Source organism: Eremomyces bilateralis (genome assembly GCF_010015585.1).
Source record: "Eremomyces bilateralis CBS 781.70 unplaced genomic scaffold P152scaffold_3, whole genome shotgun sequence".
In the NCBI taxonomy this organism is placed as follows: domain Eukaryota; kingdom Fungi; phylum Ascomycota; class Dothideomycetes; order Eremomycetales; family Eremomycetaceae; genus Eremomyces; species Eremomyces bilateralis.
Window position 1 is genome coordinate 705,387 of NW_022985069.1, and position 12,493 is coordinate 717,879.

General features: G+C 53.2%; 3 protein-coding genes across 3 annotated transcripts; all 3 read right to left on the bottom strand.

The window, feature by feature from the left end:
- Nucleotides 1-21: 21 nt before the first annotated feature.
- P152DRAFT_410490 (uncharacterized protein) lies at nucleotides 22-4,061 on the bottom strand. Its single transcript, XM_033676956.1, has 5 exons — nucleotides 3,548-4,061; nucleotides 3,271-3,487; nucleotides 1,301-3,221; nucleotides 1,147-1,256; nucleotides 22-1,098 (listed from the first exon to the last, which is right to left on the bottom strand). Exons 1-5 carry the CDS (start codon nucleotides 3,900-3,902, stop codon nucleotides 93-95), a joined length of 3,609 nt encoding a protein of 1,202 aa, XP_033537186.1. The 5' UTR covers nucleotides 3,903-4,061; the 3' UTR covers nucleotides 22-92.
- Nucleotides 4,062-4,132: 71 nt separating this feature from the next.
- Nucleotides 4,133-5,471, bottom strand: P152DRAFT_511691 (uncharacterized protein). The gene has a single exon (XM_033682718.1). It carries the CDS (start codon nucleotides 5,073-5,075, stop codon nucleotides 4,458-4,460), a length of 618 nt encoding a protein of 205 aa, XP_033537187.1. The 5' UTR covers nucleotides 5,076-5,471; the 3' UTR covers nucleotides 4,133-4,457.
- Nucleotides 5,472-6,465: 994 nt separating this feature from the next.
- On the bottom strand, nucleotides 6,466-6,889 carry P152DRAFT_371770 (uncharacterized protein; the record flags this gene model as incomplete). Its single annotated transcript, XM_033675529.1, has 2 exons — nucleotides 6,466-6,734; nucleotides 6,868-6,889. Coding segments are annotated over 2 exons (291 nt in total), but the record flags the coding sequence as incomplete, so codon positions are not given.
- Nucleotides 6,890-12,493: the final 5,604 nt, after the last annotated feature.

A 12,493-nucleotide genomic window follows, 5' to 3' on the forward strand; every position in this document is an offset into this window, starting at 1 on the left:
CATAATCGCATTGTGACCATTCCGTCGTGTGTGCATCTAATTCTACAAACGCCGTGCGCGAGACTTTTCGTACCGAGGCAATCCAGTGCCTGCTATCTGCCGCTCGGCGTTAATACCTCCCAGCTTTGCAACTCTTCCATCCCCGTCTCATCCGCTTCGTCCATCAAGTCTTTCGTCGCGGCTCCTCGGGACGGCAACCCCGGCCTGTCTGCATCCTTGGACTGGATATTGGTAGTGACAGATCTTCTAGGGGGTGGTGGAGCAGGAGCTGTCGATTGGTCTTCCGCGCCATCTCCTTGTACCGTGACTCGGGGATGTGACTCTATGTGCTGGGGTAAAGATGGCGAATGGTGTACCGTAAAAGATGACTGTCGGAACGCCTCTGGTTTTCGGGGGATTGTTGGCGCCGTCTTGGTTGACGAGACGCTCTGTGGACTAGATGGTGTTGTGGACTGGCTGTGAATGGGTATCGGCTGCGTTCGCAGCGATTGTGCGGGTGACGACGTTGCTTGCGACCGACGCGGAGCAGGCGGTGTCGGAGTATTAGACTTGCCATTCGAAATGGAAGTCTGGGACGACGAGGAGTGGTATGGCGGAGGCAGTTTCCGTGGAATCTGCTTTGGAGGCGAATGCATGTCCATATCTAAGTTCGACGGCGAGATCCGGACCCAGTCGGGCTCTGAAGTAGGCGCGAATGGATTTGATGGACGGTTCGGATTCAAGGAATATTCCTTTCCAGGCGCCTTCACCGTCACGCGGGCAAGCGCGCCGTTATCCAGCCACCACTTCCGGCGGTCCGAGCTCGCGGGAGGAAGACCCGGCTCGATGCTCTCGTATCCGATCAGGTCCTCGTCGTCGGTGTCTTCCTCGTTGGTGTTGGCGGTACGGTCGCCGACGGTTGTGCGGCGGTGGTTGTACAGCTCTGCGCTGAGCTTGTCTTTGATGCCCTCATCGACCAAACTAACGTCGCATTCGAAGGTGGCGTAGACGGGGCGGTGGTCGGAGGAGAGGAGGGGGACGGAGTTGTAGTGGATTTGGCGGATGTTGGTGCCTTTACGGAGGACTCGGTCGCACCACGCCGGAATGCGCTGCTTCTCACTGTTATGTGTTAGCTGAGGTTCCGAATATGTCGGCTAATAAGCTTACGAGGTATCATATCTCTCTGTCCCGATATCGAAGCGATACGTGGGAAGGAAGGTTATCCGCGCTTCGGAGTAGTACTGGAACACCAGTCCAGCAACCATTTGGATGTTCAGCTAGTCAGGTAAGCGATGTTCTAGAGAGACTCGGATAATCTTACCTGATCATTCACGTAAAGCGTCTCCAGGTCGCCCGCTGAGATTAGCTTTCGCACCTTCTCGTTCTCCAATCCGATCCTGTAGTTGAAGTCGCCCATCCAAATCACAGTATCATGGTCATCGATTAACCGGTTCCGCTGAAATCGCAACCCCTGGCTGATCGTCTTGTAATCCCGATTTCGCTCCTCGTAGTTCGCAAACCCAGCTGCAAGATGGGCAGTGACCAAGCATATGGATGTATTCGCGTACTCCATGCGAATTGCCACCGCCCCTTTATTTCCCGCCATGCCCGACATCCCAGTCTTCTTCATGCTTGCCTCGACATTCTTGATGTGTTTTAACGAGGCGGACTTGACGAAGACCGAGAGTGACGCCCCCACAAGCTGTCCACCTCTCAGAAGCACGTACTCATCCTGTCCTTCTTTTGTGGTCATTCTGTTCAATGCCTTGAGCACCGACAACTCCCAGTCCTTCCGTCTTTCCGGGTCCGTCGACATGATCTGCTGCGGGCTAAGCTCCACGATTTCCTGAAAACCCACGGCGAAGATCTCCGGAAAATGTTTGTCAGGATACAGCCACATTCCCAGATCCTCGTTGATGCCATCGGTTCTTCCGTTTAGATTGAACGTCCCGGCCCAGATGTTGATCAACTCTTTGGAGCTGTACTCGGATGCTCGTCGATTCATCTCATTGATGACCCAGTCGTTGATCGGGTCGTATAACACAATCGGCTGCTGCCCCATCAAGCGTCCGAGAAGCATGTCCATCGTGTTCTGACGGCCTTTGTCCGCAAAGTTGTTCACATACAATCGATGGGCGCTTTTCCGTGCGTCTGCAATGGCGCCTGCAAAGGACATCTTTCCCAGTCGAGTAAAGGACGATTTTAGAGCCCCTGTTCCGGCGTAAATTTTCGAGAGATGATCGCCATTGTCTGCCCAAAGGCTGTTGTGCCTCATCCAAAAATCCGATGTCCCACGTTCCTTGTGATGGAAGAAGAACAGTTCCAAAGCCAGTTGGCTGATGATCGTCTGCACCAAGTTGGTACGATCAAGGCAGTCGAGGCAGTTCGTCCGGAAGACGCCATCTTGTTGAAGGGTCGGTGTATTGGATCGTACATATCTGGTCCGCTTCCCGTCGGTCTCGGATTCCCATTTCGTCAGGTAGTATGAGAAACTGTTCGCAGAATCTTCGATGTACTGTCGGATCATTTGCGCCGCTTCGTAGCCAGTGGGACCTTTTGTCTCCGCGTGGAAGTCATATAACGTCTCTTTGAGGAGCCCATGGCCCTTTTCAGCTTCCGCTGCCCGCTTATTAAGCACACAGTTGTTAATATGCTGATGATATCTACCGGTAAGCTCCAGCTCCCCGGGTTTGTCGTTGCTCAGCAAGTTAACGACGTGGATGGGACCGTATGCGTACTCCAGTCCTTCAAAATGCTTGTCGAATGCAGGCTGCGTTGCTTCAATGGAACGACTTAAGGTGATCTTTTGTTGCCCCGGGATGAGGCTATTCGTCTGTTCCCAGAAGACGGGGACACTTCCACGGAGTTGGATGTAGGAAAAACAACTGCCGTCGGGTAGCCAGAAGATAGTTTCCGTCTCGACGAAGTTGGCGACATATCCATCGTCGTCAATGCCTCGCGCGTTGAATCGAGTACCCGCACGTCGGCATGAGAGTCGAGATATCAAAGTCAATTGGGACGGCAATCCCGTGCGAGACGATACCATAGGGGAAGAGGATGCGGGAACAGGGAGAGTGAAGGCAAATCCTCGAATGGCAGACGTCATGATCTTTGAGTCGTCCAGCGCCCTCTTCTCACGAAGACCGAGACGTGCTCGGAAGTTGACCAACGGCTGGATCATGAACGAATTCCACAGAAAGCCGTCATCAAGACTGTCCACGGACACAGGTACGTCTGCTGGCCTAGACTAACGTCAGTCATCTGCAAACATGCAAGCGCATGGTAGCTTACCTGTCTTGGAGTCTCCTCGTGACATCGAAATCGGCGCTGTAATAGAACGTGCCGCTGCTCAGGAGCTTCTTCAATGTCAGGCACGGATGCTCCAGAATCGACTCTCGACGACCAGGACTCTGACTTCGCTCGAAGCCATCGTCGCCAAGGGTATCCGTTGGATACGGATTGATCTCCTCACTTAAAACAAAATCATAGTCCGTGCTACTTAGGCAGTCTGTTTTGATATCAGCTCAGGGCCATTGGCATTCAATATTATTCATTCATGGAGACGAACGGAACTCCACTGCGAGGATCTTCTGGACCGTCTCCGCCGGTCTGACGGTGGCGGCTTTCTGCGCCGCGCTGACCACGCACAGAAACACTTCATTCGCGATGGATATCAACCCAAGCGTCCCATGGACGGTCTGCGACGACAACGACCGATACTCCGAGAGGTCGACATCGTCGATTGACGAGAACTCGACGATGCACCGAAATGCGTTCGCGCCGCCGTTCACCAAGCTGGTCGACGACCCCGACGAGTTATTCTCCACCGACGACTCACTATGCCGTAGGATCAGAACGCTGGTGGCGGTCGCGAGCGCGATCGCACGATGGGAGGAGTCTTTGATGAGGACCCGGATGGACATTTCCCGTTCCCTGCTCGTGGAGGGGAGGTTGCGGTTCGAGGTTGGGCGGCTTCAATCATCATCCGGTGTTTGAAAAATTTCGGGGATCATTTCACGCGAGATTTCAGGCATGTAGGTGGGAATTCTGAGGATGAATATGCGGGCGTCGCTGGTGTATTGAGCTGATCTGCAGGTTTTCGGTGAAGGGTCCGGGTTGCGTCAGCCTTGAGCTACAAATGCAAGATAGAGCTGAGACAAAGGAATGCTATACAAATTCTATGCAATCGACCAATATACCGGTATATTAGGCTGGATAATATATTTATGTGCTATTTCGCTTGCAAGGGGAAGAATACACGCGAGTATAGACCGCATCTGACTCCAGGAGAGCGGCAACGCCAACCAGAGCTGCTTTATCATTTGTAGACCGACGTTAGAGACAAACACCACTTGAGCAATATGCGCAAGCACAGATCTACCAAATGATTTAAAGGCTGTCAGAACGGTCGAAATCCAATCCATTCTCTTAATCCAATCATATCTCATAAGCTCGTAAACCCGCTCACATCTACCAGCCTAATCATAGTACCTGCGATTCCCATGCTTATCAATATGGATCTCCGTCTCCCTCGTCCTCCGATACTCATCCCTCGGATCATGATACTCCTCCCTCACCCGACTCCGACTCCGTGACCGTCCCCTACTAAAATCCGCCCCCCTCTCCTCCCTTGGCGCATCGATATACCGAAACGACTCGTAGTCCCCTCCACGGTGGCTCCTCGCCGGCGACACGTCCCGCTCATACCTCACCTCCCGCCTCTCATACCGATAATCATCCCGCTCCCGCCGAGGACTCGGCGACCGCATACTACTGACGCTGCTCCGCGGACTCGCATGCACATAGTGCACGTCGTGCGAATGCACGGGCGGCGGGGTCGGCGACTTGACGAAAACGGGGACCGGCTGCGGGGCGGGAACCTTCAGCGGGGCGGCGGTGGGCACGGCGACGGTGGTGGGGATGGGGGTGTGGTAGTGGCCGGAGTGGCGGTGGTCGAGGTGGTGGTCGGAGTGGTGAGAGTGGACGGAGACGCGGGAGATGCGGCGGGGGGAGGCAGTGCGGTAGGTGGAGCGGCGGACGCGAGTGACACGGACAGGGGAGAGGTCGCGGTCTTCTTTGACGTGGACGAGACACATTGGTGCGAGAGGATGGGTGGAAGGGGTTGAGGATCGGAGGGGGTTCGGAGGGGAAGCGCTTGGGCGGAAATCGGTAAGGCTGAGTGCGGATAAGGAGGCTGACTGAGGGCTGGCGACTCTCGTGGAGTAGCGAATGCAGGGATTTCAGGGGTTGAGTTAAAGAATGGATTTAGAGTAAGTTGCAACAATATCAACGCGGTACTTTCGCTAAATCAAGAGCCGCGGCCCTCCAACTCCAAAATGTGGGAACTGAGTTGTGATGAAGTTAAGTTCAGTTTGGGGGCCGAAGCTCGAGGTTCAATGAGGAGAGGAATACGGCGTACTATAGATACCAGCGAAGGTAAGTACTTCGTTGCTAACTACCTTATGTTAGTTGGGACCTCAAGTTAAACGGAGCTTGCTCTGCTGTCAATTAAATATAGAAATGAGTTCATGTTGAGTCCAGTCCAGCCCATCAAGATTTCCATCCCTCTCCCGTCTCTTGATGCATCCTGGCACTGATCGCGATATGGTACTCTATTCACTAAACCATGGACTACCTTCTCGCTGATACCATTGACAGTGACCGATGCGTGCTTGACGAATTCAAATAGGTTGATAATAGAGTCTTACTGTACCTCACGTAGTGTATCCCTTCCGACCATAAGCTCAAGAACATACTCATGCTTAGGCTACTGGGCCAGAAGGCAAACCGCAGTCTGTCCACTGACATCAGTCCCGCTTCTCGACAAGCCTTGGGTTAGGCTCTGAAATATTACCACAGGTTCAAGTCGAAGTCTACTCTTCGGTTCTGCACGATCCTCCCGCTCTCTGATCAAAAGTGGGGCCAAGCTGGTCGACCGCCGATGTGTGTGGACGGTGAAATTTTACCAGCAGCTGATAGAGCTTTGGCGAGGTTGCATGACGCCAGTTTAAGCAGCTAGGGATGCGTGTAACATCCATGGCGTAATGGTGTAATTGACGACCAATCGACAAACCAGATTCTTAGGGACAATAGATGGTACTCTAGTCTCGACCGCCTATAGCGATCGGGAGGAATCCACGGCGAATTCAGATTAGATGGGAGAGCGGAGCGCACGCACTTGCAGGCAGAAGTCCATTACGATTCCAATCTGTCCGTGTCGTCGTCTTGGTGAACCAAACCATATCGAGAAAGTGTAGATGCAACCGAATCATCTTCCCGCTCCCGAGAATAAGGACGTGCTCAAGAAATGCCCCATCCACCAAAGAGATCCAACATCCCAACACACCCCAACGACTTCAAAATAACGCCATGAAGTAAGAAACCCAACATTACCACTCCCTACCCCTTTCCTCCCCCACTTCACGGCTTCTTCTCTCCCTGCCCCATCAACTTCCCCAAAAACTCCTTCCCCTTCTCCACAATCCCCTCCTCCTTCACCGGCTTCTTCTCTGCCCTCTCCACCTTCTCCCCTCCCACATTCGCCGCGCCGCCGCGCCCCGTATGATACACCTCCGGGTCGCCGCGCGGCACGGGCCCGACGTCCTGCGCGGCGCGTGCGATCTCGGGGTGTGCGGGGTCGTTCTTCGCGATGTTGCCAGAGCCGCCGCGCCCGGTGGTGTAATGGTCGGTTTTGATGGAGGGAGTGACGAAGTTGGAGGGGTCGGCGGGGGGGTGGGTGTCGGTGGCGATGTTGCCTGGGGGGGATTAGTTGGGGTGGTGGAGTGAAGGGGGTATGAAGGTGGGGAGACGATGAGATGCTCGATGAGGGGGATTGAAGGAGTCGAGGGAATGGAAACGGGTTGTGTGGAAGTGAATGGGGCTACTTACCGGCACCACCTCGTCCATGCGAGTGCTTTGGAACGTCCTCTGCCATCCTGATCTCAGATATCTCGAATATCAACTTTCTTCAGATGTTCGTGGAGCGGTAGCCTTCGGAAAGGCCCCAGAAAGTTCCGGTATAGAAGCTGTGTGGGAGAAAGTGCCAACGCGGACCGATGGTTCGGATGTAGATATCACAAGGCAGACGTCGAAATATGCTCTTCGGCGGTGATCAATTTCTTCCGTGGGTCGAGGAACCAGACTTGCGGACCCAGACTTGGACGGTTTAATTATATTTCCTAGGCACCCAGCAATGTTGCAACCAAAAACGTCAAACGTGCGAAAACTGACAACATCCCCATTCCCTCGTCCAGCAACCGCCCCTCCTCTTAAATACATCCTCCTCCACCACCATAACGCCTTCGTGCCCCTCCACGTCCTTGGCCTTATCACCTCATCCCCAGTATTTTCCCTTCCCAACATCCGCCCGCTACAAATCTGCCAAATCGGCAAATTCTCGCCCAGCATGATTGCACGCCAAGCGTCCTCGCCAGCCGTCGGCCCCTCTCCCATTTTTCGCGTCCATGCGCATTCGTAGGGGACGATGATTCGTCGATGCGACGCCAAGGTCCGGATGGGGAAACTATTACGAAATTGTTTTGGCGGAGGAGGCCAATGGGAGGGGGGGGAGGGGAGGTGGGTGCATGGCTAGCGCCGGGAATGGAGGTGGTGGTTGGGTAATGCTTGGGTTGCAGGTGACACACGGTTGGAGAATTGTGGGAGAATCATGATCGGCCAAGGAGTCTGGACCAAGACGATCTGAATACGACAGATATTTGGAAGGTAGCCCAGGTAGGTGACGCTAGAGCATGAGGCTCGTGGCAGAGTGGAGAAACGGTTCGACGGGGGAGTGGGGAGTTATCCTTGGTTTCGCATGGTGGTTTCGCATGGAGAAATCTGTTACAATTGCGATGTTGTGAAGAGAATGATAATCGTGATTGATATCGATCTTGCTGGTGGTGCAGCAGCAGCTAGAATAAGCTCAGTATCGAGGCTATAGACGACTTAGAGATAGGTAATTGATGGCTCGTGCCTTGCTACATAGGAATGAAGCTTCTCTTTGACCCGTCTCAATTCGGAAAGATGCTTCGCCCATTCAAAATATCGAGCACGCGCCTCCAAGTAAAGTGAGCGCAAGAATTAAGGAGAGGATGCTGTCAAGATAGTATAAAGTCATATAGAAAACGTTAGAGAGAGAGATTCATACGCCCGTCAGGCATCTCTGCGAGGCACATGTGGGGAGAAGACGTTAGAATGGACAGATCACAGATGAAATAGGTAACTACTGAGTCAGACATCTAATCATCTGATGGAGGCCCTAGTTATCTTAATGGAGCTAGTAGACCAGCACTTGTTTCCTTTGCTGACTAGCCGTATCGTGCAATCAGCAGTAATTCATACCGTGCATTGGTACAGCTAATTCTATGGTGTCGTAAGATTGATGATAGCGAGATTGAGTTGAGATAAGGCGCCGACGGGAATGGAGCCATGTTGTACTGGGAGAATTGAGGGTCGAGGTCCCGCAATGCGGGGCACTGGGCAGCCCATGGAATTGGAATCTGATTTCAGTCGAAAAGGGGGCATTGCGGGGCAGTGGATTCATGACAATAGAATCAACTTCACGGTTCAATGACACATTGTCTTTTCCCTCCTCAGTTTCAATTCATCCACTCGACAAAGATAATATAGTACATGAGAAACCCAAAACCCAAGTCCCAACAACATAAGAAAAACCAAATCTCATCCTCTATGATACAGGACTCCTAAACTCCAAGATTGCTGCGTGAGATCCTTGCGGACCGATATATTCTATTCATGGCCATGGCCGGTCATTCATTCCCTCTCGCGAAGAATCGTGGTCTTTACATAAGTCATCAAGGAAAATCGCAAAACATATCCTCCCGCTGCTGTGATGATGGGGAAAAAACAAAGTTAGAAAGGCAGACGAGGAGGCTTGTCATATCTCGTCCGTGTGAGAAGCGAAGGTAGCAGAGAGAGCCTCACTGCAACAACCGCGCATGCGGAGGGTTGATTGTCGCCGCCGCATGCGCAGTCGGAGGAGTCGTCGATATCCGTGCTGGTGGGGTGGAGGGATCGATGTCGAATGGATGCATGGGAAGGGAAAAAAGATCCAGCCACGAATCGTAGGCGCGCAGACGCCGTGGAACGGTGGAACAGACGCAGACACCGGACTATGGGAACCGTTCAGGAAACCGAAGGTCGTGAGACGAATCCGAGACCCAGGAAGGCAAGCTGTTTTTTTATGCTTTTGTTCGATAGGATGTCGTGGTTCCAAGGAAGAAATTCGGTCGCGATCGATGAGGATGGTTGGAGTGATTATCTGCATTCCGAGATGTCCTTCTCTTTCGTCCGCTCGTCGTAGGCTTTGCGCCGGGCAATTTCGGTTGGATGGAATTGCATCATGAGTCTTTGTTGAATCGTGAATGTTCATGATGGAGCCTGGAGGACCCGGCGACGATCAGGCATCAGGATGACCGGGGTGCCGGGGTGGGCTCTGATTTGACGACTCAGGTGCAGCTTAGTTGCCTGAACAGGAACATCATTGTCAGTCGCTGAACTTTGGTTCATACTTCGGGATGAGATGTTAATTACCTGCACCATCGCGCGGTTGTCCTTTGCGGGTATATGATCGTGATGAAGAGCCGTTGGGCTCGAAGAAAATGGCTCCAGGGCCATTTCCGGCGCCGTCCCTTGGTCGGTCTTCCTTCATGTTGAGCGTGGGTTTGGAGAGGCGAAGGGCGAGGGTGAATTCAGTCATGATGAGTGTTTCTGGGTCTGGAATGATTCGATTGAGTTCAGATGTGTCGATGAGTATATTGAAGCTTTGAATATTCAGTTTGGTGTTGAGTGTAATGAAGGAACGCTCGATAGAAAGGCAGCAAGAAGTAGAGGTATATATGTATGCTCGGCCAGCGGGTCAACAGCGACGACTACGTCGAAACAGGCAATTTCCCTTGTATTAGCGGCCTCAAACCTGGGAAAGGCATACAAAGGCAATAGAACCATCAATTACCATCCTCTCACCGTGAGTGGCCCAGCTAGGTGCTGCCTAACATCGGTTACTCTAAAGGGCGATTTGGGAGTCATGAGCAGGCCGCACAGCCCGCAACGACCTGACCCGAGGATCCCCAATTATCGCCTTACATTGGTAAGTTATGACTGAACGGGTAACAAAAGTCGATACATAGCCCAAACGCTCTCCAATTCACACCGATGTGGGTGTCAATGTTGAAAACAGGGCGAGTGGAGCGGTGGTGGTGATGGGCGGAAAGGCAACTTTGGGGAGGTGCTGCGCCATCCTACCTATTGAGCAGGCATGGGACGTTAGGACGCGATGGGCGCGACGGATCTCAGGTCCTCGGTCACCATCAGAGGTTCCGGCGGTCTGCGCCTGCGCAAGACAGCCTGCTGCGATTGGAAATCGTGGTCGAGACCAATCATTTGCGCGTGTAAATTGTCGACTCACAAGAAGGACGATGTGGGACGGATGCCTGTCCACTAGTCCGATGGTTCTATGGTTTCTAGAAGGCTTTGGCGAGCCAGAGGGCGTGGCACGGCCTCAATGATCACGCCCGTGCTCAAGATGCGGAATTTTGCCAATGTGCATTATGGTCCTCATGACCGTCCGGTCGCGATGTTGAGGGGAGTTTCAGGGGGTGGTGGTGGTGGAGCAGCGCGGTGGAAGTTTCGACGTGGTGAGAAAACGCGATGCGACGCCAACTCGCGCCCACGTCGCGAACTCGTGATCCAGTCCTCAATTCTGGCCAAAATCTCAAACGCTGCGCCTCAGTTTCGAGGAAATCATTGGCCGCCTGCAGCATTAGCCACAGATGGAGAATGGATGGGACCCCCCACACAGCCCCTACCGGAGTCAATGAACAATGAGGCTTGACCCCCCTCCCCCATCACGAGGAGGCGCCCAGACGGTGAAGGGATTATGAGACTGACATTTAACCGTCCCGTCGCCCAACTTTCTCCACCCCACCGGGCCCAACTATTTCGTCACGTCGTCTCGGTCAGATTGAAGCCCTGTTTTCGGTTCCTCGTTCACCGCTCTGGGGCAGGCGGATGGGAGACACGCTTCGCGGTATGCGTGGGGGATTGTCGGTCCTGCGACATGATATGCAGTCCCCGTACAGTCCAGACCGAGCGGTCCACCGGCGTGAGACTTCCCTGTTGCTCCAGGGTGACGTTCATACCTCGATTCTGGTCCGTCAAGTATCAATAACCCGCAGGCCGCATCGTGCAGGAGGACTCAGAGGCAGCCGGTTGAGTGCCGACTTACCTACTGATTGGGCACAAGGCATCTTCCTCCGTCCTTTTCCCAATTGTTGTAGCCTGGAAAACGCCTGATGACTGGCACCGCAAGTGAAGGACCTTGTTCCATCGGGCATCCAATTGTACAGCCTCATGCCCGTCGCATCTTGGCTTGAGTCACCAGTCTGTTCCGCCCTGATTATTCATGTCAGATGTCGGAGGATGGGACAGCGGCCCAGTGACGACAGACCCGCAGAGCCTCATGACAGTCGGAGGACCGTCGTTCCGTTTTCTGGTCGTCTGTTGATGTTCCGGCGTTGGCTCGATCCTCGTCCTGCGAGGGTGCGGGTCCCTGGCATTAGCGGGGTGTCATTAAGGGACAGCTCCCAAGCATGTCTGACTTGCTGGCGCTCCAGAGCACGAGGGCTCAGGCTACATATTTCACGGACTGGCTTCGATCTTCGGATTGGTTATGACTTATGAGAAAAATTAATGACGTGTGAGGGAGTACGTGACGTTGAATATTAGGTTTCTGTATACAATAGGCCGTTTGTTCATCTATTAGCGGCTGTCCGCAACGGACTTGTGTTTGACACTCATCCAGGCTCCTGGTGACGACTGACGAGGAGCTTGGGGGGACTTCGAAGCTCGCCGAACCGCGTCAGCTGTAGAAAGAAACGTCATGTGCAGTCCCTTAAAATCTATCCGTAATGACAACTAGGAACATATACTGAGTAAATACAATCATAGGGTTCAACCTTTCATGATATCCATGAATCCATCGCAAGGACCATCCGCCCTCACCGAATTGAGCTCTTCATCAAACTCCTCGCAGTGGCTGTCGAACGCGACGAATCACAAGCCCAAAGCTATATGGCTCGGGGAGGACGGGTTAATGCTACCCGGCGTCAATCAATTGGAGACGGAAAAGGGAAACAAAGAAATACGCACGTCCAAGTCCGAATCGAAATTCGCAGATCAGGATTTCCCCAGGATTTCGAGTTGATCCCTTCTCGGCTCTCGTATTTAATTTGGGAGGGTCTCCTTTTCTTGCAGCTCGCAGCTCGCAGGCGTTTATTACCCACAGATTCCCCAGAGTGAACTTGTTCGTCACTCCACCGTTTGTCCATCACCTGCAGTGATCAACAACAACCCTCACGGATCCACCTCCTATCTACTTCCTACACCAACCAACTTCTCACCACTCTCTCCTCCTCCAACTCTCCAATTCCATCCAAAACTATCATCCACCCCAATCTCACCATGCACTTCACCACCGCCGCCCTCCTCTCCTCCC

Excerpts from the sequence above, each read along its gene's own strand:
- P152DRAFT_410490 (XM_033676956.1), bottom strand. The coding sequence starts at position 3,902 with ATGTCCATCCGGGTCCTCATCAAAGACTCCTCCCATCGTGCGATCGCG. Across the intron at positions 3,222-3,270 it reads ACGAGGAGACTCCAAGACAG|GCCAGCAGACGTACCTGTGT; the intron begins GTAAGCTACCAT and ends ACGTTAGTCTAG. Across the intron at positions 1,099-1,146 it reads ACAGAGAGATATGATACCTC|TGAGAAGCAGCGCATTCCGG; the intron begins GTAAGCTTATTA and ends AACACATAACAG.
- P152DRAFT_511691 (XM_033682718.1), bottom strand. The coding sequence starts at position 5,075 with ATGTGTCTCGTCCACGTCAAAGAAGACCGCGACCTCTCCCCTGTCCGT.